The 26,553-nt window shown below is 44.7% G+C and overlaps 1 protein-coding gene across 1 annotated transcript in view; it reads left to right on the top strand.

Moving 5' to 3' along the window:
- myt1la (myelin transcription factor 1-like, a) overlaps positions 1-26,553 on the top strand; it is a gene marked incomplete at both ends in the record, with an annotated part of 660,446 nt that overhangs the window by 2,062 nt on the left and 631,831 nt on the right. Inside the window, 2 exons of the mRNA XM_079255058.1 lie at positions 3,849-3,882; positions 18,951-19,013. Coding sequence (XP_079111184.1) covers positions 3,849-3,882; positions 18,951-19,013 — 97 coding nt within the window. The remainder of the gene's footprint in view (positions 1-3,848; positions 3,883-18,950; positions 19,014-26,553) is intronic.

The following is a 26,553-nucleotide window of genomic DNA, read 5'->3' as shown; positions in this document are numbered from 1 at the left end:
GTGAGAACCAATATGAATCAGTATGAATCCATATGAACCAATATGAACCAGTATTAACCAATATGAACCAGTATGAACCAGTATGAACCAATATGAACCAGTATGAACCAACATGAACCAGTATGAATCCATATGAACCAATATGAACCCATATGAATCCATATGAACCAGTATGAATCTATATGAACCAATATGAACCAGTATGAACCAATATGAACCAGTGTGAACCAGTATGAACCAATATGAACCGGTATGAATACAGATGAAGTGATATAAAGAAGTATAAACTAGTGTTATAAAGAAGTATAAAGTCGTATGAACCAGTGTGAACCAATATGAACCACTATGAAACACTATGAATCAGTATGAACCAATACGAAGCAGTATGAATCCATATGAACCAATATGTACCAGTATAAACCAATATAAGCCAGTATGAACCAATATGAACCGGTATGAACCAATATGAACCAGTATGAATCCATATGAACCAATATGAACCAGTATGAACCAATATGAACCGGTATGAACCAATATGGACCAGTATGAACCTGTATGAACCAAGATGGACCAGTATGAATCCATATGAACATATTTGAACCAATATGAATACAGATGAAGTGATATAAAGAAGTAAAAACTAGCGTTACGAAGAAGTATAAACTAGTATGAACCAGTATGAACAAATATGACCCAGTATAAACCAATATGAACCAGTTTGTACTAATATGAGTCAGTATGAATACATATGAACCAATATGAACCAGTATGAACCAATATGAACCAGTATGAACCAATATGAACCAGTATGAATCCAGATTAACCAATATGAACCAGTATGAACCAATATGAACCAGTATGAACCAATATGTACCAGTATGAACCATTATGAACCAAGATGCACCAGTATGAATCCATATGAACCAATATGAACCAGTATGAACACAGATGAAGTGATATAAAGAAGAAGAAACTAGTGTTTTAAAGAAGTATAAACTAGTATGAAACAGTATGAATCAATATGAACCAGTGTGAACATATATGAACCAGTATGAGCCAGTATGAATCCATATGAACCAATATGAACAAATATGAACCAGTATAAACCAGTATAAACCAATATAAACTGGTATAAACCAATATGAACCAGTATGAATCCATATGGACCAATATGAACCAGGATGAATCAATATGAACCAGTATGAATACAGATGAAGTGATATAAAGAAGTACAAATGAGTGTTATAAAGAAGTATAAACTAGTATGAACCAGTATGAATCCATATGACCCAGTATGAACCAATATGACCCAGTATGATCCAACATGAACCAGTATGAATTCATATGAAACAATATGAACCAGTCTGAACCAATATGAACCAGTATGAACTAATATGAACCAGTATGAATCCATATGAACCAAGATGAACCAATATGAACCAGTATGAACCAGTATGAATCCATATGAAACAATATGAACCAGTATGAATCCATATGAACCAATATGAACCAGTATGAACCACTATGGACAAATATGAACCAGTATGAACCAGTATGAAACAGTATGAACCAGTATGAATCCAGATGAAGTGATATAAAGAAGTATAAATTAGTGTTATATGGACCAATATAAACTAGCATGAACCAGGATGAACCAATATGAACCAGTATGAACCAATATGAATCCATATGAACCAATATGAAGCAGTATGAATCCATATAAACCAATACGAAACAGTATGAACGAATATGAGCCACTATGAATCAATATGAACCGGTACGAACCAATATGAACCAGTATGAATCCATATGAACCAATATGAACCAGTATAAACCAATATGAGCCGGTATGAACCAATATGGACCAGTATAAACCAGTATGAACCAATATGAACCAGTATGAATCCAGATGAACTAATATGAACAAGTATGAACTAATATGAACCAGTATGAATCCATATGAACCAATATGAACCAGTATGAATCCAGATGAACCAATATGAACAAGTATGAACTAATATGAACCAGTATGAATCCATATGAACCAATATGAACCAGTATGAATTCACATGAAGTAATATAAAGAAGTATAAACTTGTATTATAAAGAAGTATTAACTAGTATGAACCAGTATGAACCAATACGAAACAGTATGAACCAATATGAGCCACCATGAACCAATATGAACCAGTACGAACCAATATGAACCAGTATGAATCCATATGAACCAATATGAACCAGTATAAACAAATATGAGCCGGTATGAACCAATATGGACAAGTATGAACCAATATGAACCAATATGGACGACTATGAACAAGTATGAACCAGTATGAACCAATATAAACCAGTATCAACCAATATGAACCGATATGAATCCATATGAACCAGTATCAACCAATATGGATCAATATGAACTAGAATTAATAAGTATGAACCAATATGAACCAGTATAAACCAATATGAACCAGTATGAATCCAGATGAAGTGATATACAGGAGTATAAACTAGTGTTACAAAGAAGTATAAACTAGTTTGAATCAGTATGAACGAATATGAACAGTATGAACCAATATGAATCAATATGAACCAATATGAACCAATATGAACTAGTATGAACAAATATGAACCAATATGAACCAATATGAACTAATATGAACCAGTATGAACCAGTATGAATCCATATGAACCAATATGAACCAATATGAACCACTATAAACCAATATGAACCGGTATGAATCCAGATGAAGTGATATAAATGAGTATAAACTAGTGTTATAAAGAAGTATAAACTAGTATGAACCAGTATGAGCCAATATGAACAAGTATAAACCAATGTGAAGAAGTATGAATCCATATGAACCAATATAAACCAGTATGAACCAGTATGAACCAATATGTACCAGTATGAACCAGTATGAATCCAGATGAAGTGAGAAAGAAGTATAAACTAGTGTTATAAAGAAGTATAAACTAGTATGAACCAGTATGAACCAATATGAACCAGTATGAACCAATATGAACCAGTATAAACCAGTATGAATCCATATGAACCAAAATGAACCAATCTGAACCAGTATAAACCAATATGAACCAGTATTAATCCAGGAGAACCAATATGAACCAGTATGAATCCATATGAACCAAAATGAACCAATATGAACCAGTTTAAACCAATATGAACCAGTATGAATCAAGATGAAGTGAGAAAGAAGTATAAACTAGTGTTATAAAGAAGTATAAACTAGTATGAACTAGTATGAGCCAATATGAACCAGTATGAACCAATATGAACAAGTATAAACCAATATGAAGAAGTATGAATCCATATGAACCAATATAAACCAGTATGAACCAATATGAACCAGTATGAATCCATATGAACCAATATGAACCGGTATGAACCAGTATGAATCCCTATAAACTAATATGAACCAGTGTGAATCAGTATGAACCAATATGAACCAGTATGAAACCATATGAAGTGATATAAAGAAGTATAAAGTAGTATGAGCCAGTATAAACTGACATTAAGTGACCATTTTTCCACCCAACACAAAACAAAAACACGTTTCTCTAACATGTATATTGTCAATTACTAACATTAATTCAATAATGCCAATTTTATATTGTAGTTATTTTTTATTCTATTCTTTAAAAATGTTTTTTGTTGATTATTAAACCTTTTAATTTTTCTTTTTTTTTTTTTTTTTTTTTTTTTTTTTTTTTGTTAATGTTATTATATTGCATATTGGGTTTTTGTTTATTATTGTTTTTATTGGTTGTTCTAGCTGTTTTTTTCATGATCCAGTCAAGCAGCTGAACTGTTGTTGTGTTTGTATCTGCAGCAGTGGTTGAGGCGGTAACGCAGGACTTATTCAGGTGAGCAGACATATCTGTTGTCTTTATCTTCTCTGTTACAGCACCAGGATATCTTTTGAAAAAAATATTTGTATTATTTTCCATTTCTGACAACAAATATACTTGTCACAACATTTAAGCACCATATTTTCTTTATTTTAATATCACCCGTAATCCCCCAACTCTCCTATATACCGTCCCACTCTCTCTCAAATAAAAAAAGGAAAATAACAATAATAATATAACAATAATAATTTACATATTCATACATACATACAGTTGTGCTCATGTGTATTCATACACTTTCATTAAGAAAAGGCTGAGTTTACAACAGTCACTCAAATAATTGGAGATTTAAGAAAGGAACATTAACTAAAAATTAGCAAAAATATAATTTAGTAATATAAGACACTGTTATGTTTTATTTATTTTTTTAATTTAATTGAGTTGAAAAAAGAAAAAAAAACAAAAAAAAAAAAAAAACAAAAGAAACAAATGTGTCCAGGACAAATGAGAGCATTTTTCTGATGAGCAGGACAAAATACCTGTCAACAGGTGCAGAAGTCTGACTGGGAGGAACAGGAAACACCTTACTGGAGCGGTTCAACTAAATATTACTTTATAAGTGATGTAATATGTCATAAATGATCTCATTTGTTTGCTTTTTTTTAAATAAATATTTCTATTTAACCAGAATTAGAAAGTATTGTCATGATTTTCATAAATTTTTTATTTCTTATTACTTAAGTCAATTTCAGTTTATTTTACAGGCAGCTGGTTTTTTTTTCCTTCTTTAATGAAAGGGTGTGAATATATATGAGCACAACTGTATATGCACACATATACATACATACACACAATATATTACACATGTGAATACATGAATATATAAATATGTATGTGAATTAATAAATTAATTGACTTTCTGATAAATAAAATCGACCACATGGAACCAATGCAGTTAAACAGGAGGTTTAGTCAACACCATTACCTCTTAAGCACATAGAAATATATTATACCGTCCTCATACATAGTTATGTGTCAACACCCTGTTCAGCATTTTTTTCGTCTATAAATTCCCTGGCATCTCCGTTTTCCAATATCAAATGGTTTTCAAAATCTGTTTATATATTTTTCTAATTTATAGGCTATTTCCATTGATTGACACTGGACCATTGGCTGTGTCCATGTACCAATCTCACAGGAGTCTACACTTTTACAGTTACTAGATGTAGACATTTTTGCTTGTATTATTGCTAAATTTGCGTGTTTGCTATGATTATGTGGATTTTGTCAAACACCTCTTTCCAAAAGTTTTGTACTTTTTTACATTCCCAAACACAATGTAAAAATGTCCCTTGCTCCGCTCTGTGTTTAAAACATGTCTGGTGTAATATTGTTGTATTTATTTGTGTTAATGGTTAATCTTTCAGATTTTCATTTAATTTTCAGTAATAATTTCATTAAAATAATCTTCACCACGTTTGAAGCCTGCTTTTTTTTGTCATTTAAAATTTTATTGATTTTAACATTTTTCAATAAAAAAAAACAGCAAAGAGAAAAACAAAACAAAAAAACTTGTCTGGTGCACCTCACCCCATCCACTGGATTACTATTTCCAGACACAGTGTGATACAAAGTTTAACTGCTTCCTGCAATAAAGTGGGGAATGGGACAAACCGTTAACAGTCTGACTGAGATGTCTCTTATCTTATTTTAAGTTAGTTCCAAAAGTTATCCCCGTCAGTTTCTTTGTCTTCTGTGTTGTCTTTCAGTTTTTCAGCATAGATCCGTAAGAGGCCGTCTCTATCATGACATTAATCCACTCTTTCAGTTCCGGGCCTGCAGTGGTTTTCCAGCTTCTCAAAATAATCCTGGATGCCGTCACCATCCCAGTAATAACCATATTAAAAACTCCCTTAGAAACATTTGGCAGTTTGGATCTTTCGCCTAACAAACACAATTCAGGGTTTAAAGGTAGCTGTGAACCAGACCAACCACTGAACACATCGCTAATTTTAGACCAAAAAGAACATGCTAAAGAGCATTCCCACAGACAATGCATTATGTCTCCACCTCCGTTTTGCATTTCCAACAGAAGTTATCAGGCATGAGTTTCCTCCTGTGTAATCTCACTGGGGTATGGTAATATCTGTCTAAGGGTTTATATTGTATACCTTTGCTTCTGGCTTCCTTCACATAGTTCCCGTTAGCTAACAAAATATCTGACCATCTCTCATTTGTGATCTCGGTTTTTAGATCTTTCTGCCACTAAAGCTTAATGTTTATGGAGTCATCACTCCGTCCATCATTTACAAGTCTATAAAACTGTGAGGCTGCGGTCCTGTGGCATTTTAATGTCTTCTGAAATAACATTTTCCAAATTCTCTTTGAATTTTGACACAACACAATGTTTGTAGATACTTCCAAAAATGGTCTTTCTCTTCCAATTTATATTTCTGAACAAGGTCTGCATAAGATTTCGCCTAATAAATTTTCAGTAGTATGTATACCACAGGAATGCCACTGCCTCCGGAATACTGGTGTTTTACCAATGCAAATAACAGGATTATTCCAGAGAGATGAGAACTTTTGCACATGGTGTGAAAGTATTTCATGTACCTTCAACCATACTTGACTGGAATGAGGAAGTACTGGGTTTGTAGTATCAAATTTCTGAGACAGTTTGTGTTTAGGATGAAATGGTGCACAAATGTCTGCTTCTATAGTCATCCATTCTTGTCCTTGCTTTCTCTTCTCCCAATACTTCATGAACGTAGCCATTTGGAATGACAGGTAATATAAAGATGTATCGGGCAAACCCAGGGTTGAAATTTAACTGCGGCGTCTCCTCCAGATCCCGACAAAGTTTAATCCCCAGATACTTCATTCCTTTTGGCACCCATTTAAATGTAAATTTCTCTACTATATATGAATAGCACTGAGAAGACCGAGGCATGGCCTCAGATTTGCCCCAATTTACAGAATATCCTGACACTTATGAAAAGAGCTGTATACTATCCATCAGATGCGGTAAAGATGATTGTGTGTCGATTATGATAGCTAAAATATTGTCTGCATAAAAAAGCAGCTTGTTTTCTTGTTGGCCACTTAGCACCCCTTTAATTTCTGTATTTGATCGAATACTCACTGCTGGTGTTTCTATAAAAATAAGAAATAACGGGACTCAACGAGCACCCTTGCCGGGCCCCGCGTGACAGACTGAGAAACTGTGAAATTAGAAATAACGGCAGCCTTTGGTGCCTTGTATAGTATTTTCACCCATTTGATAAAATTAAGTCCGAAGCCGAATCGTGATAAAGTAGAGAAAAGAAAGCGCCATTCAACTTCATCAAACTTCTCCGCATCCAAGGAGATGGCAGCTACTGGTACATCCTTGGATTGGCTCAACCACATTAAATGCAAAAGTTTACGGATATTGTCAGGAGAGGAGCGTGCTTTCTGGTTGGGGTGTATAATACTATTCAAAATTCCTTGTAGGCACAAGGCCAACACTTTAGTAAGTATTTTCCAAGTTTACCAGGCTGATTGGCCTGTAATTTGATGGCTCTGTATTATCTTTGTCCTTTTTTGGTATCAGAGATATCAATGTTTCGGTAAAGGTAGAAGGAATCTGTTCTTTTTCAAAAGATTCATGGTATACGTTTTGCAGTATAGGAGCCAGGATGTCTGTGTAGGTTTTATAATATTCTGCTGGGAATCCGTCATAACCGGGGGATTTTCCAGCTTTCATTGATGAGACTGCTTTCCTGATTTCCACCTCGGTTATTAGAGATTCAAGTGACTCTGCCCGTACCTGAAGCAATTTAGGCAAATTAAGCTGAGAGAAGAAATTCTCACTTTCTCTTTGGTAATCATTTTCTGACACTGTAGAAGTGTACAAGGTTTCATAATACTGTTTGAATACCATATTTATATCTGTAATAGAAGTAACCAATTTATTTCCTTGTTTAATGGCAGGGATAGTATTCATAAAATCTTGCTTTTTAACTTGTCTGGCGAATACCTTCCCTGTCTTTTCCCTTCCCTCATAAAAAGCACTTTTTAAGTGAAACAAAGAATACCCTACTTTTTTGTTCAATTGGAATTTTAACCCGTAAATATCTCGAAATAGTGACTCCACATAATTTTCTGACAACTTTTCTGATAGTTTGATTTCTGTTTTCAAATCTTTAATTTTTGCACTCCTTCTCTTTTTTTCTTAGCTCCATATGCTATAAGTTTCTCTCTTATATAAGCTTTGGAGGCTTCCCAGACGCTTTCAACATACTTTGTGCTACCCATATTCCATTAAAAAAAATGTTTAGGATCTTGACCAAGGGATGCCCTAAAAGACTTGTCTTGTAATAATGAAACATTCATTCTCCACCTAGACCTTTTTCTAATCTCCACACCGAGTTTAAGGCAGAGTTCAACAGCTGTATGATCTGTGAGTGCAATAGATTTTACAGAACAGCTTGTCACACAGTTAATCAGAGAGTTTGAAACCATAAAAAGATCAATTCTAGAATAAGACTTGTGACAATGAGAATAAAATGTGTATTCCCTCATGGATGGATTAGTTAACCTCCATATATCTGTCAGGCCCACATCGTGCAGCATGTGAAGCGCCGCTCTGCCCTTGGAGTAAAGAGAACTTTTACGGAAGCTCCTGTCAAGGCAGGGATCTATAACCCCATTAAAGTCCCCAACTAACACTACTTGTCCCTCCATCTCCCCAAATTCTATTTACCTCATGAAAAAATATTTGGTCGACGACAATTTCTCGCAAATCAATTCAAAGAAAACAAGGAGAAAACAACCATCTCCTCTGTGAAGGATTCAAGAGGAAATATCCCCCATGACCTTGATGGAATAAATAACACGTTTAGGGATTTCTATAAAACATTATATTCCTCAGAAACAGATCCACCAGACAACAGATCCATCAGACAACAGATCCATCAGAAAACAGATCCATCAGATAACAGATCCATCAGACAACAGATCCATCAGACAACAGATCCATCAGAAAACAGATCCATCAGATAACAGATCCATCAGACAACAGATCCATCAGACAACAGATCCATCAGACAACAGATCCACCAGACAACAGATCCACCAGACAACAGATCCATCAGACAACAGATCCATCAGAAACAGATCCACCAGACAACAGATCCACCAGACAACAGATCCACCAGACAACAGATCCATCAGACAACAGATCCATCAGACAACAGATCCATCAGAAACAGATCCACCAGACAACAGATCCACCAGACAACAGATCCATCAGACAACAGATCCATCAGAAACAGATCCACCAGAAAACAGATCCACCAGACAACAGATCCATCAGACAACAGATCCACCAGACAACAGATCCACCAGACAACAGATCCATCAGACAACAGATCCATCAGACAACAGATCCACCAGACAACAGATCCATCAGACAACAGATCCATCAGAAACAGATCCACCAGAAAACAGATCCACCAGACAACAGATCCATCAGACAACAGATCCATCAGACAACAGATCCACCAGACAACAGATCCATCAGACAACAGATCCATCAGACAATAGATCCATCAGAAACAGATCCATCAGACAACAGATCCACCAGACAACAGATCCATCAGACAACAGATCCACCAGACAACAGATCCATCAGACAACAGATCCATCAGACAACAGATCCACCAGACAACAGATCCACCAGACAACAGATCCATCAGACAACAGATCCATCAGACAACAGATCCACCAGACAACAGATCCATCAGACAACAGATCCATCAGACAACAGATCCACCAGACAACAGATCCATCAGACAACAGATCCATCAGACAACAGATCCACCAGACAACAGATCCATCAGACAACAGATCCATCAGACAATAGATCCATCAGACAACAGATCCATCAGACAATAGATCCATCAGACAACAGATCCATCAGACAACAGATCCACCAGACAACAGATCCATCAGACAACAGATCCACCAGACAACAGATCCATCAGACAACAGATCCACCAGACAACAGATCCACCAGACAACAGATCCATCAGACAACAGATCCACCAGACAACAGATCCATCAGACAACAGATCCATCAGACAATAGATCCATCAGACAACAGATCCATCAGACAACAGATCCATCAGACAACAGATCCATCAAACAGATCCACCAGACAACAGATCCACCAGACAACAGATCCATCAGACAACAGATCCACCAGACAACAGATCCACCAGACAACAGATCCATCAGAAACAGATCAATCAGACAACAGATCCACCAGACAACAGATCCATCAGACAACAGATCCATCAGACAACAGATCCATCAGAAACAGATCAATCAGACAACAGATCCACCTAACAACAGATCCATCAGACAACAGATCCATCAGACAACAGATCCATCAGACAACAGATCCACCAGACAACAGATCCACCAGACAACAGATCCATCAGACAACAGATCCACCTAACAACAGATCCATCAGACAACAGATCCATCAGAAACAGATCAATCAGACAACAGATCCATCAGACAACAGATCCATCAGACAACAGATCCACCTAACAACAGATCCATCAGACAACAGATCCATCAGAAACAGATCCATCAGACAACAGATCCATCAGACAACAGATCCATCAGACAACAGATCCACCAGACAACAGATCCACCAGACAACAGATCCATCAGAAACAGATCAATCAGACAACAGATCCACCAGACAACAGATCCATCAGACAACAGATCCATCAGACAACAGATCCACCAGACAACAGATCCACCAGACAACAGATCCATCAGAAACAGATCAATCAGACAACAGATCCACCAGACAACAGATCCATCAGACAACAGATCCATCAGACAACAGATCCACCAGACAACAGATCCATCAGAAACAGATCAATCAGACAACAGATCCACCAGACAACAGATCCATCAGACAACAGATCCATCAGACAACAGATCCATCAGACAACAGATCCATCAGACAACAGATCAATCAGACAACAGATCCACCAGACAACAGATCCATCAGACAACAGATCCATCAGACAACAGATCCACCAGACAACAGATCCATCAGACAACAGATCCATCAGACAACAGATCCATCAGACAACAGATCAATCAGACAACAGATCCACCAGACAACAGATCCATCAGACAACAGATCCATCAGACAACAGATCCACCAGACAACAGATCCACCAGACAACAGATCCATCAGAAACAGATCAATCAGACAACAGATCCATCAGACAACAGATCCATCAGACAACAGATCCACCAGACAACAGATCCATCAGACAACAGATCCATCAGACAACAGATCCACCAGACAACAGATCCATCAGACACCAGATCCACCAGACAACTGATCCATCAGACAACAGCATTGAGGAATTTCTCAGCTACCTCAATCTTCCAAAGTTACAACAGGATCAGGAAATGGTTTTGGACGCACCCATTTCAGTAGGGGAACTACATGAAGCTTTAAAACACATGCCCAGCAATAAAGCTCCAGGACCAGACGGTTTTCCAGTTGAATATTATAAAGAATTTTGGTCTATACTAGCACCCACTTTTTATAAAATGGTTTCAGAAATTAAGGAAAAAGGTCGAATATCTCAAAACATGAATTTGGCTAGTATTACAGTAATACTAAAACCAGGAAAAGACCCCAAACTCCCATCTAGTTATCGTCCAATATCACTAATGAACGTAGATCTTAAAATAATCAGTAAAGTGCTTGCTACAAGACTAGAAAAAATAACTCCACTTATCATACATCCTGATCAAACAGGATTTATCAAGGGACGACATTCCACCACTAATACGCGCAGACTAATAAATCTAATTGATTATGCCACCATACATAACCTGGAAACTACAATAATCTCTCTAGATGCTGAAAAAGCATTTGACAGGGTGAACTGGAAATTCTTATTTGCAACATTAAGAAAATTCGGGTTTGGCTCATCGTTTATCGACTGGATAAAGATACTGTATAGCAATCCAAATGCATGCGTCAGGACAAATGATCAAACTTCTCACAGCTTCAGATTGCAGAGAGGCGCCAGACAAGGCTGTCCACTCTCCCCCTCACTTTTTGCAATCTTTATTGAACCCTTAGCAGCTAGCATTAGACAAAACAAAGACATTAAAGGCATTAACTGTAGAAATATGGAGCATAAGACCAGTCTTTATGCTGATGATGTATTACTTTTCCTTCAAAATTCACAATCATCCATCTGTCAGACAATCGCACTCATCAATAAATTCTCATCAATTTCTGAATATTCCATTAATTGGTCTAAAACCACCGTTCTACCCATCAACTGTTCCTTCCATAATACTCCTGACGCTGCTTTACAGTCAGGAGATATTAGATACTTGGGAATAAACATCTCACCCAGACTGTCAGACCTTACAAAGCTAAATTATGTCCCTCTACTAAAAACAATTGAGGACGATCTCACACGGTGGAAATCTTTACCCATATCACTAATGGGAAGAGTTGCAACTATAAAAATGATGATTCTACCTAAAATCAATTATCTGTTTTCAATGATCCCCATTAAACCTCCCTTCACCTGGTTTAAATCGCTGGACTCTCATGTCACTAGATTTCTCTGGAAAGACAAACCACCACGGATTAGTCTAAAAACACTCCAGAAGACTAAAGATAGCGGTGGCTTAGACTTGCCTAATTTCCAAAATTACTTTATAAGCAACAGACTACAATACATCTCTAAATGGCTTAAACCTAGCTATCTAGATGAACCATGGCTTAATATAGAAGAAGCTATGTGTGAGGATATGGCAATTTCAGACCTGCCATTTATCAGCACAGCTGTCAAACACCAAAAATGCTTTAAAATAATTAATATCAGCTCCTCACTAATGGCCTGGTGGGAATTTCTTAAACTAACCAAATCCTTGCTTATTCTATGCAAACTTACACCTATTTGGAACAATCCCGACATCCAGCAAAACCGGAAAATGATAAACTTCCCTCATTGGAAGAATAAAGGAATAAAACAGTTAGAACATTTAATAGAAAACGGGAACTTTCCTGTGAAACGTATCACGTTATAATGTGATACTTTATTGTAAAAACGTGAAACGTATCACGTTATAACGTGATAGTTTTATTGTAAAAATGTGAAACGTATCACGTTATAACGTGATAGTTTATTGTAATAACGTGAAACGTATCACGTTATAACGTGATAGTTTATTGTAATAACGTGAAACGTATCACGTTATAACGGGATAGTTTATTGTAAAAACGTGAAACGTATCACGTTATAATGTGATACTTTATTGTAAAAACGTGAAACGTATCACGTTATAACGTGATAGTTTTATTGTAAAAATGTGAAACATATCACGTTATAACGTGATAGTTTATTGTAATAACGTGAAACGTATCACGTTATAACGGGATAGTTTATTGTAAAAACGTGAAACGTATCACGTTATAACGTGATACTTTATTGTAAAAACGTGAAACGTATCACGTTATAACGTGATAGTTTTATTGTAAAAACGTGAAATGTATCACGTTATAACGTGATAGTTTTATTGTAAAAACGTGAAACGTATCACGATATAATGTGATAGTTTTATTGTAATAACGTGAAACATATCACGTTATAACGGGATAGTTTATTGTAAAAACGTGAAACGTATCACGTTATAACGTGATAGTTTATTGTAAAAATGTGAAACGTATCACGTTATAACGTGATAGTTTATTGTAAAAACGTGAAACGTATCACGTTATAATGTGATAGTTTATTGTAAAAACGTGAAATGCATCACGTTATAACGGGATAGTTTATTGTAAAAACGTGAAACGTATCATGTTATAACGGGATAGTTTATTGTAAAAACGTGAAACGTATCACGTTATAACGTGATAGTTTATTGTAAAAACGTGAAACGTATCACGTTATAACATGATAGTTTATTGTAAAAACGTGAAACGTATCACGTTATAACGTGATAGTTTATTGTAAAAACGTGAAACGTATCACGTTATAATGTGATACTTTATTGTAAAAACGTGAAACGTATCACGTTATAACGTGATAGTTTATTGTAAAAACGTGAAACGTATCACGTTATAATGTGATACTTTATTGTGAAAACGTGAAACGTATCACGTTATAACGTGATAGTTTCACGTTTTTCACGTTTGGGGTTTGTGTGACTTGGTATGGGTGAGTGAGTAGAGGTGGGGTGGGGGTGTGTATGTGATCGGGAATGTGTGTGGATGGGGGAGGGGTGTGTGGATGGGGGTTGAGAGGGGAGTGCGTGTTGGGGGGGGGGTATGCATGTATATGTGTGTGTGGTTTGGTGGTGGGGGGGTGGTGTCCTGTATCCGGACGTGCAGCTGGTGCACTGATGTGCGACCTGGCTGCCGCTAGGCGGCGGTCTGGGGATCCTGGTCCTCCGTCGGTGTGGGTGGGGGGGCTGCTCTCGGGCTCTTGGGGCCCTGGGGCCCGCGCTCTGTCTGCCCTGGGTTGCCGGTGCCCGGCGGGGCCGGCCCTTGCTGCCCTGGGCCTGCTGGGACCTGTTCCCCCTGACTGTGGGAGCAGCATAAACTCTGCAATACGAACTATCATCCAAAACAAATAGGAAAATAAAATAAGAATTCAGAAATGGGAGGGGATCATTACATCTATAAAAGTTCCCCTTGGCAAAATAAATTTGCTCAGCAGAACATCCACAACATCAGTCTGCTGCTTAAATGCTGGACAAGACAAAAAAATACAAAACAAAAAAAACAACCTTTTTTCAACACAAAATTAATATTTCTCTTAACAGAAATCATTACACCATTGTGAGCACTTGAGAAAGAGCTAAAGAACATGTGAACATGTCTCCTCTCCCTGATTCAGGAGAGTTTCTTGGAGAAAAACTCCATCAGCTTGATTTGTTGTTAAATAGGACAATATTTTACGCCTTTTAGCTGGATTTCCACTTCTATTAATATTCCAAGAAATTAACTTGTTTTCCAATCATTGCAGAGGAATCTTACATGTTCAAAACCTGTAACCTCACATTCTATACACATATGTTTCTTGGCCCCTGTAAAACCCAGCGTTTGTGCCACCAGCCAAAGAAAAACACAAAACTTTTAACATGAAAAGGGAACATTTCCAACATATACCACAAACAAAAAGATGCAATTTTGGCTTCTCTACAGCCTATAGAAAGTCATAAAAAACTACAAGAAAAACCTTATCAGGCCCATGAAAAACCGCCCTTCTCTGTCTCTCCTCCAGGACCCCTCCCACATACACTCACAGCATCTAGGTGGTCCAGGACCCCTCCCTCCCACATACACTCACAGCATCTAGGTGGTCCAGGACCCTCCCTCCCACATACACTCACAGCATCTAGGTGGTCCAGGACCCTCCCTCCCACATACACTCACAGCATCTAGGTGGTCCAGGACCCTCCCTCCCACATACACTCACAGCATCTAGGTGGTCCAGGACCCTCCCTCCCACATACACTCACAGCATCTAGGTGGTCCAGGACCCTCCCTCCCACATACACTCACAGCATCTAGGTGGTCCAGGACCCCTCCCTCCCACATACACTCACAGCATCTAGGTGGTCCAGGACCCCTCCCTCCCACATACACTCACAGCATCTAGGTGGTCCAGGACCCCTCCCACATACACTCACAGCATCTAGGTGGTCCAGGACCCCTCCCACATACACTCACAGCATCTAGGTGGTCCAGGACCCCTCCCACATACACTCACAGCATCTAGTGTGTGTGGCTCCAAATAAAATCCTCACTCGGTTGCAGTAGTCTCCTCTGCACTCCTCTCGTCGTCATTAAATTGGAAGAACTTCTCAGCCGCCGTTGCCGACTTGAAAACCATATTCTTGTCCTTCCACCTCACCTTAAGCAACGCTGGGTACGCCAGGGTGTACTTAACATTGTGGCGCTGCAGCTTTTGTTTCAGTGCAGTAAAAGCCATTCTTTTCTCCGCCAGCTCTCTGGTCATGTCCAGGAATATGGACAGTCGGCATCCTTCCCAAACAACGTTTCTCTTTAGCTGCATTAATCACCTTCTCCCTCGCCGACTATCGTAGAAAACGGGTCACCTGGGTCGGGGCGTGCGGTTAAAGCCTGGTGAACTCGCTCTATCTCAAACTCTGCATCAACCGCCCTGATGTCAAGCCCCTCCGCCAACATCTTCCTGACACAGTTCACAAGTGTCCCGTCAGCTCCAACAGTCTCTTTTAATCCAACGATTCTTACGTTATTCCGTTTGCTATGGTTTTCAAGAACTTGAATACGCTCCCACATCGCTTCCACCAACTCATGGCTCTTGCCCACAGCCGTCTGCAGATGGCCCGTAGTATCCTCAAGGCTGGAGACACGTGTCTCGGCCTCCTTAACCCAAACCTGCATTTCCGTCACCGCCGTTTTAAGTTCGGATGTCGTCACATGAAAAGAATATATTTAATAAAGATCATGGTTGTCGACAGGTCCAGGAATGGAGAAATGCCAAGAAAACACGGGAGAGGAATGAATGCCCACGTGGTGTGGTCTAGCAGAAAAACTGGGTCATTAAATATGTTCAAGAGAAATTGAACGGATGTTGAGATTCACTCACGTGTGAGTTGGAAAGCATCCAGAATGGGAAAGATCCAGAAAATCCCGGTGGGGCCAGGGGAAGAAAGCACGGTCAGATCAAGATCCAGAGGAGGGGGTGGGTAGGGAGAGATTGTAGGGGGAGGGGGTGGATGGGAGGAGGTTGGCGGGCAATGGGGGGAGGGCAGGCAGGGTGGATGGCGGGTTGGTCAGGGGAGGGGGCGCTGTGGACAGGTTGTTAATACCAGGGCTGGGGTGCCCAGCCCTGGTATTAACAGCCCTGGCCTGCGGGGGGCTGGTTCTCCATGCAGCTCGCACTTTGTGCCTGGTGCCTCCCGGGCCTGCTCACCGTCGCCCTGTGCTACTCGGTGCCCTTGGGGTCCCGTCCGGGAGCCTTGTAGGCTCTGGGCTTGGTGGACTTGCTGGGCCCTGGGGATCTCAGGATCCTCCCTGATGCTTCAGGATCTGGCTGTGGTCCCCTTACAAACACATTGTTCACTGCTGCCACATGTGCACTAATGATAACAAATAAAGTAATTAAAAGATTCAGATAATCAAGGGCAGCCATATATAAGACACAGGGGGTGCTGAGATGAGGACCCAAATGCAGAGACGACAGGCGGGGATGCAGGACCAAGACAATTTAATGCTGATCAGAGAGAACTCCGGGAGCAAACACAATGTACCAGCAAACTGGACAAAGGGCTATGAATACCTGGAAACCAAGCCAGAAACAGGTGTAGTGAACTAACCTATGAGACCAGATGAAAACGATGAACAGAAACAAAGGCTACACAGGAAATAAGAAGACTGAACAGGAAATACTGCAAAACAAAACAGGAAACCAAAACTGAGAAAGGTTCACCAGAGACATCAATACAGACACGACCCAGGGAGATTAATAAAATGTTTAAAAATTATTATGAAGATTTATTCACATCAAAGAAAACAGAGAATAGTGATATTATATCCAGATCCTTCGATGAACTGGATATTCCTAAAATGAATTACTAGATCAAATATTAGAAGCTATAGAAACATTGAAAAGTGGTAGAGCTCATTATTTACTTACGCAGGAAGTGGTGCAATCGTAATTTAAACATGCACAACAGTGCAAGCTGTAGGTGGAGGAAACGGTGGGATAACATATGGGAAGCATCTGAGGACACAGAAAGCAACAGACCAGTGACATGGAGACACCAGCACCACACAAAATGGTCACACATAGTCAGAGACATAACCGAGTTTGCCTGCAGTTTCCAGGACGCACCGCATGGAAATGGCTGACGGTTCCAGGAAAAGCGAAGTTAGCAGAGGTGGTTATGTTAGCTAGTCTTAGCTTAAAGCTGGGGTAGGTAATGTTGGGGAGATAGCCAGATGTGAAAGCGGCACCCCGTCTTGGCTCCTCCCCCTTTGATTTTGGCTCCTCCCCCTCTACTTTTGGCTCCTCCTGTCTTGGCTCCTCCCCCTCTGCTTTTGCTCCTTGCGTGATCCAAGGCTTTTTCATTCACAGCTTTTTATACAGACAATCCGGACGAGGAACCACTTCACCCAGAGTAACATGTCTCTGAGTAACTTTACCTACCCCAGCTTCAACACATCACAGTATGCATGGTGGGTGGGGGTCCAAAACATCTACTTCGGCACACAGCTGGAACATCCCAAGACCAGCAAAAAATGGCAACAGGGTATCTGCAACTGACACCAAAATTGGTCAACGTGCTCAGGAGGCATGTGTGATTAAAAGTTGGGCTAAACTTTTACAAAATCCAAGGCGTGTAGGAGGGGCGGGGCCTCAAAGTTCAACCGCCATCAACAACAAATGGATATAAGTGCCACAAAAACCAGCATATCCGCACCAAAATGGATACATGATGCCAGTCCCATCCTGAACACAACTGCAAGTCAATAATTAGATTTCTAATTAACTCCGCCCCCTAGAAACTGGAAGTGTCCCATTTTAAAAGCAAGGTCGCTACTTGTCTCTGATGTACAACACCCAATCTGCACCAAACTGACATTGGGTCGGTCTAGTACAAACACGCGTCTATATGACATCACCACCATAGCCCCGCCCCCTGGAGACAGGAAGTCCATTGTTTTAAAGCCTAAACGTGGAGTTTGGCTGCGGGTGAGGGCGAGAGAAGCATGGGAGGAGGAGGGCACCAGGGGAGGCGGTGCCAGAAGGTCAAGTGGCGCCGTAGGTGCAAGGACTTTCACAGCTGCTTGCAGCTTTCTAGTTTTTTATCAGATTTACAGTCTTTTATTTCTCAGCTTGTTAGTCGGTCGGCTGGTGTTCCCACTGGGCTTCTTGTGTTTGTCTGTGAAATGCTGCAGGCTGCGTGCTTCTTCACAGGTGTAGACTGGATCAAGTCTTGTGTTGCTGGTCTTAGCTGACGTTGTGTTTCCTCCTCAGCTGTCCGACACCAGGCTGTGATGGCAGTGGCCATGTCAGTGGGAAGTACGCCAGACACCGCAGGTATGCCTTCATCATCAGAATGCACTTTGCATTGTGTAGAAATACCACACATAGATCAGCAGTGACCAAGCCTTTTCTCATCTGCACATCTTTCTCTCATGTCTGAAACACACACACACACACACACACACACACAGTTTCCATGTTTCCACACGTCTTCCTGCTACTATCTACCTGCTGTCCTCACTGCAGCACCTCCACCTCAGCTGCATCCCAAACGTCTTCTTGGCTTTATTCCAGCCATAGAGGATCATTATTTTCCTGCTTTTCTCATCACTTGTTGATCTTTGGCTGCTCCTGATTGGACGTTACCGTCAGTTTAAGCTCTCTGATTGGTGGAAAGTCTGACAGGAAGTGTCTTCATCCTCTCAGGTTTCTAGGTTTGATAGTTTCCTGTTGAGAAAGATCTGATGGGGGCTGACAGAAAGCAGAAAAGGTTCCGGGTCGCGTTTTGATAAAAATCTTTAAACAGAAAAATTCTGACTTTAAGTGAAAAACTTTAAGCTGCAGCTGAGATGCTGAAACTTCCCAGAAAATAAAAACGTCAAGATTTTATCTTTTAAAGTAAACAAGGAAAGCACTTCAGGATTTTTGCACATTTATTGATTTATTGATCCAAAAAACTCAAACTCAAACATAAATCCAGACCTGGACGTCCTGGATGAGGGACTGGACTGTGGTTCGGACGAGAACCCGTTCTGGTCTCGTCCCGTTCTGGTCTCGAACCGTTCTGGTCTTGTCCCGTTCTGCTCTCGCCCCGTTCTGGTCTCGAACCGTTCTGGTCTCGTCCCGTTCTGGTCTCGCCCCGTTCTGGTCTCGTCCCGTTCTGGTCTCGAACCGTTCTGGTCTCGTCCCGTTCTGGTCTCGTCCCGTTCTGGTCTCGAACCGTTCTGGTCTCGAACAATTCTGGTCTCATCCTGTTCTGGTCTCGACCCGTTCTGGTCTCGTCCCGTTCTGGTCTCGTCCCGTTCTGGTCTCGCCCCATTCTGGTTTTTCCCGTTCTGGTCCCGACCCGTTCTGCTCTCGACCCGTTCTGGTCTCGTCCCGTTCTGGTATTGACCCGTTCTGGTCTCGCCCCATTCTGGTTTTTCCGTTCTGGTCCCGACCCGTTCTGCACTCGACATGTTCTGGTCTCGCCCCATTCTGGTCTCGGCCCGTTCTGGTCTCGCCCTGTTCTGGTCTCGCCCCGTTCTGGTCTCGCCCCGTTCTGGTCTCGTCCCGTTCTGGTCTCGAACCGTTCTGGTCTCGCCCCGTTCTGGTCTCGCCCCGTTCTGGTCTCGCCCCGTTCTGGTCTCGTCCCGTTCTGGTCTCGTCCCGTTCTGGTCTCCTCCTGTTCTGGTCTCGCCCCGTTCTGCTCTCGCCCCGTTCTGGTCTCGTCCCGTTCTGGTCTCGTCCCGTTCTGGTCTCGACCCGTTCTGGTCTCGTCCCGTTCTGGTCTCCTCCTGTTCTGGTCTCGACCCGTTCTGGTCTCGTCCGGTTCTGGTCTCGTCCCGTTCTGGTCTCGTCCCGTTCTGGTCTCGCCCCGTTCTGGTATTGACCCGTTCTGGTCTCGCCCCGTTCTGGTATTGACCCGTTCTGGTCTCGCCCCGTTCTGGTATTGACCCGTTCTGGTCTCGCCCCGTTCTGGTATTGACCCGTTCTGGTCCCGACCCGTTCTGGTCCCGACCCGTTCTGGTCTCGCCCCGTTCTGGTTTTTCCGTTCTGGTCCCGACCCGTTCTGGTCTCGACCCGTTCTGGTCTCGCCCCGTTCTGGTATTGACCCGTTCTGGTCTCGCCCCATTCTGGTTTTTCCGTTCTGGTCCCGACCCGTTCTGGTCCCGACCCGTTCTGGTCTCGCCCCATTCTGGTTTTTCCGTTCTGGTCCCGACCCGTTCTGGTCTCGACCCGTTCTGGTCTCGCCCCGTTCTGGTATTGACCCGTTCTGGTCTCGCCCCATTCTGGTTTTTCCCGTTCTGGTCCCGACCCGTTCTGCTCTCGACCCGTTCTGGTCTCGCCCCGTTCTGGTATTGACCCGTTCTGGTCTCGCCCCATTCTGGTCTCGCCCCGTTCTGGTTTTTCCGTTCTGGTCCCGACCCGTTCTGGTCTCGACCCGTTCTGGTCTCGCCCCGTTCTGGTTTTTCCGTTCTGGTCCCGACCCGTTCTGGTCTCGCCCCATTCTGGTTTTTCCGTTCTGGTCCCGACCCGTTCTGGTCCCGACCCGTTCTGGTCTCGCCCCATTCTGGTTTTTCCGTTCTGGTCCCGACCCGTTCTGGTCTCGACCCGTTCTGGTCTCGCCCCGTTCTGGTATTGACCCGTTCTGGTCTCGCCCCATTCTGGTTTTTCCCGTTCTGGTCCCGACCCGTTCTGCTCTCGACCCGTTCTGGTCTCGCCCCGTTCTGGTATTGACCCGTTCTGGTCTCGCCCCATTCTGGTCTCGTCCCGTTCTGGTCTCGCCCCGTTCTGGTCTCGTCCCGTTCTGCTCTTGACCCGTTCTGGTCTCGACCCGTTCTGGTCTCGCCCCGTTCTGGTATTGACCCGTTCTGGTCTCGCCCCGTTCTGGTCTCGGCCCGTTCTGGTCTCGACCCGTTCTGGTCTCGCCCCGTTCTGGTATTGACCCGTTCTGGTCTCGCCCCGTTCTGGTCTCGCCCCGTTCTGGTCCCGTCCCGTTCTGCTCTTGACCCGTTCTGCTCTTGACCCGTTCTGGTCTCGACCCGTTCTGGTCTGCTCCCGTTCAGGTCTCGACCCGTTCTGGTCTCGTCCCGTTCTGGTCTCGACCCGTTCTGGTCTCGACCCGTTCTGCACTCGACATGTTCTGGTCTGCTCCCGTTCTGGTCTCGTCCCGTTCTGGTCTCGCCCCGTTCTGGTCTCGTCCGTCCCGTTCTGGTCTCGCCCCGTTCTGGTCTCGTCCCGTTCTGGTCTCGCCCCGTTCTGGTCTCGCCCCATTCTGGTCTCGTCCCGTTCTGGTCTCCTCCTGTTCTGGTCTCGACCCGTTCTGGTCTCGCCCCGTTCTGGTCTCGTCCCGTTCTGGTCTCGTCCCGTTCTGGTCTCGTCCGTCCCGTTCTGGTCTCGTCCCGTCCTGGTCTCGTCCCGTTCTGGTCTCGATCCGTTCTGGTCTCGACCCGTTCTTGTCTCGTCCCGTTCTGGTCTCGTCCGTCCCGTCCTGGTCTCGACCCGTTCTGGTCTCGTCCCGTTCTGGTTTCGATCCGTTCTGGTCTCGACCCGTTCTGGTCTCGTCCCGTTCTGGTCTCGTCCCGTTCTGGTCTCGATCCGTTCTGGTCTCGATCCGTTCTGGTCTCGACCCGTTCTGGTCTCGTCCCGTTCTGGTCTCGTCCGTCCCGTTCTGGTCTCTATCCGTTCTGGTCTCGACCCGTTCTGGTCTCGTCCCGTTCTGGTCTCGATCCGTTCTGGTCTCGATCCGTTCTGGTCTCGACCCGTTCTGGTCTCGTCCCGTTCTGGTCTCGTCCGTCCCGTTCTGGTCTCTATCCGTTCTGGTCTCGACCCGTTCTGGTCTCGTCCCGTTCTGGTCTCGTCCGTCCCGTTCTGGTCTCGTCCGTCCCGTCCTGGTCTCGTCCCGTCCTGGTCTCGTCCCGTTCTGGTCTCGTCCCGTTCTGGTCTCGACCCGTTCTGGTCTCGTCCCGTTCTGGTTTCGATCCGTTCTGGTCTCGACCCGTTCTGGTCTCGTCCCCGTTCTGGTCTCGACCCGTTCTGGTCTCGTCCCGTCCTGGTTTCGATCCGTTCTGGTCTCGACCCGTTCTGGTCTCGTCCCGTTCTGGTCTCGTCCCATTCTGGTCTCGTCCAGTTCTGGTTTCGATCCGTTCTGGTTTCGATCCGTTCTGGTCTCGACCCGTTCTGGTCTCGTCCCGTTCTGGTCTCGCCCCGTTCTGGTCTCGACCCGTTCTGGTCTCGATCCGTTCTGGTCTCGTCCCGTTCTGGTCTCGACCCGTTCTGGTCTCGTCCCGTTCTGGTCTCGTCCGTCTCGTCCTGGTCTCGTCCCGTTCTGGTCTGGTCCCGTCCTGGTCTCGACCCGTTCTGGTCTCGAACCGTTCTGGTCTCGACCCGTCCTCGAACCGTTCTGGTCTCGTCCCGTTCAGGTCTCGACCCGTTCTGGTCTCGTCCCGTTCTGGTCTCGACCCGTTCTGGTCTCGACCCGTTCTGGTCTCGCCCCGTTCTGGTCTCGTCCGTCCCGTTCTGGTCTCGCCCCGTTCTGGTCTCGTCCCGTTCTGGTCTCGCCCCGTTCTGGTCTCGCCCCATTCTGGTCTCGTCCCGTTCTGGTCTCCTCCTGTTCTGGTCTCGACCCGTTCTGGTCTCGCCCCGTTCTGGTCTCGTCCCGTTCTGGTCTCGTCCCGTTCTGGTCTCGTCCGTCCCGTTCTGGTCTCGTCCCGTCCTGGTCTCGTCCCGTTCTGGTCTCGATCCGTTCTGGTCTCGACCCGTTCTGGTCTCGTCCCGTTCTGGTTTCGATCCGTTCTGGTCTCGACCCGTTCTGGTCTCGTCCCGTTCTGGTCTCGTCCCGTTCTGGTCTCGATCCGTTCTGGTCTCGATCCGTTCTGGTCTCGACCCGTTCTGGTCTCGTCCCGTTCTGGTCTCGTCCGTCCCGTTCTGGTCTCTATCCGTTCTGGTCTCGACCCGTTCTGGTCTCGTCCCGTTCTGGTCTCGATCCGTTCTGGTCTCGATCCGTTCTGGTCTCGACCCGTTCTGGTCTCGTCCCGTTCTGGTTTCGATCCGTTCTGGTCTCGACCCGTTCTGGTCTCGTCCCGTTCTGGTCTCGACCCGTTCTGGTCTCGTCCCGTCCTGGTTTCGATCCGTTCTGGTCTCGACCCGTTCTGGTCTCGTCCCGTTCTGGTCTCGTCCGTCCCGTCCTGGTCTCGTCCCGTCCTGGTCTCGTCCCGTTCTGGTCTCGTCCCGTTCTGGTCTCGACCCGTTCTGGTCTCGTCCCGTTCTGGTTTCGATCCGTTCTGGTCTCGACCCGTTCTGGTCTCGTCCCCGTTCTGGTCTCGACCCGTTCTGGTCTCGTCCCGTCCTGGTTTCGATCCGTTCTGGTCTCGACCCGTTCTGGTCTCGTCCCGTTCTGGTCTCGTCCCATTCTGGTCTCGTCCAGTTCTGGTTTCGATCCGTTCTGGTTTCGATCCGTTCTGGTCTCGACCCGTTCTGGTCTCGTCCCGTTCTGGTCTCGCCCCGTTCTGGTCTCGACCCGTTCTGGTCTCGATCCGTTCTGGTCTCGTCCCGTTCTGGTCTCGACCCGTTCTGGTCTCGTCCCGTTCTGGTCTCGTCCGTCTCGTCCTGGTCTCGTCCCGTTCTGGTCTGGTCCCGTCCTGGTCTCGACCCGTTCTGGTCTCGAACCGTTCTGGTCTCGACCCGTCCTCGAACCGTTCTGGTCTCGTCCCGTTCTGGTCTCGATCCGTTCTGGTCTCGAACCGTTCTGGTCTCGACCCGTCCTCGAACCGTTCTGGTCTCGCCCCGTTCTGGTCTCGAACCGTTCTGGTCTCGTCCCGTTCTGGTCTCGACCCGTCCTCGAACCGTTCTGGTCTCGTCCCGTTCTGGTATTGACCCGTTCTGGTCTCGACCCGTTCTGGTCTCGTCCGGTTCTGGTCTCGCCCAGTTCTGGTCTCGTCCCGTTCTGGTCTCGCCCCGTTCTGGTATTGACCCGTTCTGGTCTCGCCCCGTTCTGCTCTCGACCCGTTCTGGTCTCGACCCGTTCTGGTCTCGCCCCGTTCTGGTATTGACCCGTTCTGGTCTCGCCCCGTTCTGGTATTGACCCGTTCTGGTCCCGACCCGTTCTGGTCTCGACCCGTTCTGGTCTCGCCCCGTTCTGGTATTGACCCGTTCTGGTCTCGCCCCATTCTGGTTTTTCCGTTCTGGTCCCGACCCGTTCTGGTCCCGACCCGTTCTGGTCTCGGCCATTCTGGTTTTTCCGTTCTGGTCCCGACCCGTTCTGGTCCCGACCCGTTCTGGTCTCGCCCCGTTCTGGTATTGACCCGTTCTGGTCCCGACCCGTTCTGGTCCCGACCCGTTCTGGTCTCGCCCCGTTCTGGTATTGACCCGTTCTGGTCTCGCCCCATTCTGGTTTTTCCCGTTCTGGTCCCGACCCGTTCTGCTCTCGACCCGTTCTGGTCTCGCCCCGTTCTGGTATTGACCCGTTCTGGTCTCGCCCCATTCTGGTTTTTCCGTTCTGGTCTCGACCCGTTCTGGTCCCGACCCGTTCTGGTCCCGACCCGTTCTGGTCTCGTCCCGTTCTGCTCTTGACCCGTTCTGCTCTTGACCCGTTCTGGTCTCGACCCGTTCTGGTCTGCTCCCGTTCAGGTCTCGACCCGTTCTGGTCTCGTCCCGTTCTGGTCTCGTCCGTCCAGTTCTGGTCTCGCCCCGTTCTGGTCTCGTCCCGTTCTGGTATTGACCCGTTCTGGTCTCGCCCCATTCTGGTTTTTCCGTTCTGGTCCCGACCCGTTCTGGTCCCGACCCGTTCTGGTCCCGACCCGTTCTGGTCTCGACCCGTTCTGCACTCGACATGTTCTGGTCTCGTCCCGTTCTAGTCTCGCCCCGTTCTGGTTTTATCCCTGTAGGGTCCGCTGGAAGGAAAATCTGCATGTTTATTCTGAAACGAAATCGAGTCTGATCTGGAATCTGTTGCACGGTGCAACCTTATTCAGAACCAGAACGAGAACCAGACTCTTCTCTGCCTTGGAGTGAATGTGGGAGGAGATCCTCTCTTTCTTCCTCTTCATCTCCCTTTGTTTCCCTCTTTCCATCATCACCCCCCATAAAGCTTCTCTCAGACGGTTGTTACCATGGCGACAACACTGCATGGATGCTGCAGTATGAGAACCAGGAGGGATCCAGCCCGTCTCCCATGGCAACCTCTAATATAGAATGTGATTGCCTCTCCCCTACCACCACTCTCTCGTATATATTCCCACACCTTCAGCCTCCTTTTGGCACCAAAGTGTTGTCATGGCAATGATGTTAGCACATAGGGTGATGGAGGAGCCACACCCCCCAACTCACTACATATAACAGGATGCAATTATCTGACAGCATCTGTTCAGACATCAGCATTCAGACTGAGCAGTGATAACATTTTGGAATGTCTTTCTCTTTCCAGCGACTGCTTCAGAAAATTACCAATTTTAGCCACCCTGCTAACCTCTCACAGAGCTGAAGTAAGCCACCTTGCTAACCACTCACAGAGCTGAAGTAAGCCACCTTGCTAACCACTCACAGAGCTGAAGTTAGCCACCCTGCTAACCTCTTACAGAGCTGAAGTTAGCCACCCTGCTAACCGCTTACAGAGCTGAAGTTAGCCACCCTGCTAACTTCTTACAGAGTTGAAGTTAGCCACCCTGCTAACCACTCACAGAGCTGAAGTAAGCCACCTTGCTAACCACTCACAGAGCTGAAGTTAGCCACCCTGCTAACTGCTCACAGAGCTGAAGTTAGCCACCCTGCTAACCTCTTACAGAGCTGAAGTTAGCCACCCTGCTAACCTCTCACAGAGCTGAAGTTAGCCACCCTGCTAACCTCTCACAGAGCTGAAGTAAGCCACCCTGCTAACCACTCACAGAGCTGTAGT

The sequence above is a fragment of the Telmatherina bonti genome (assembly GCF_933228915.1).
Source record: "Telmatherina bonti genome assembly, chromosome: 16".
NCBI lineage: Eukaryota > Metazoa > Chordata > Actinopteri > Atheriniformes > Telmatherinidae > Telmatherina > Telmatherina bonti.
This window is presented reverse-complemented; position numbering and strand designations above follow the sequence as displayed.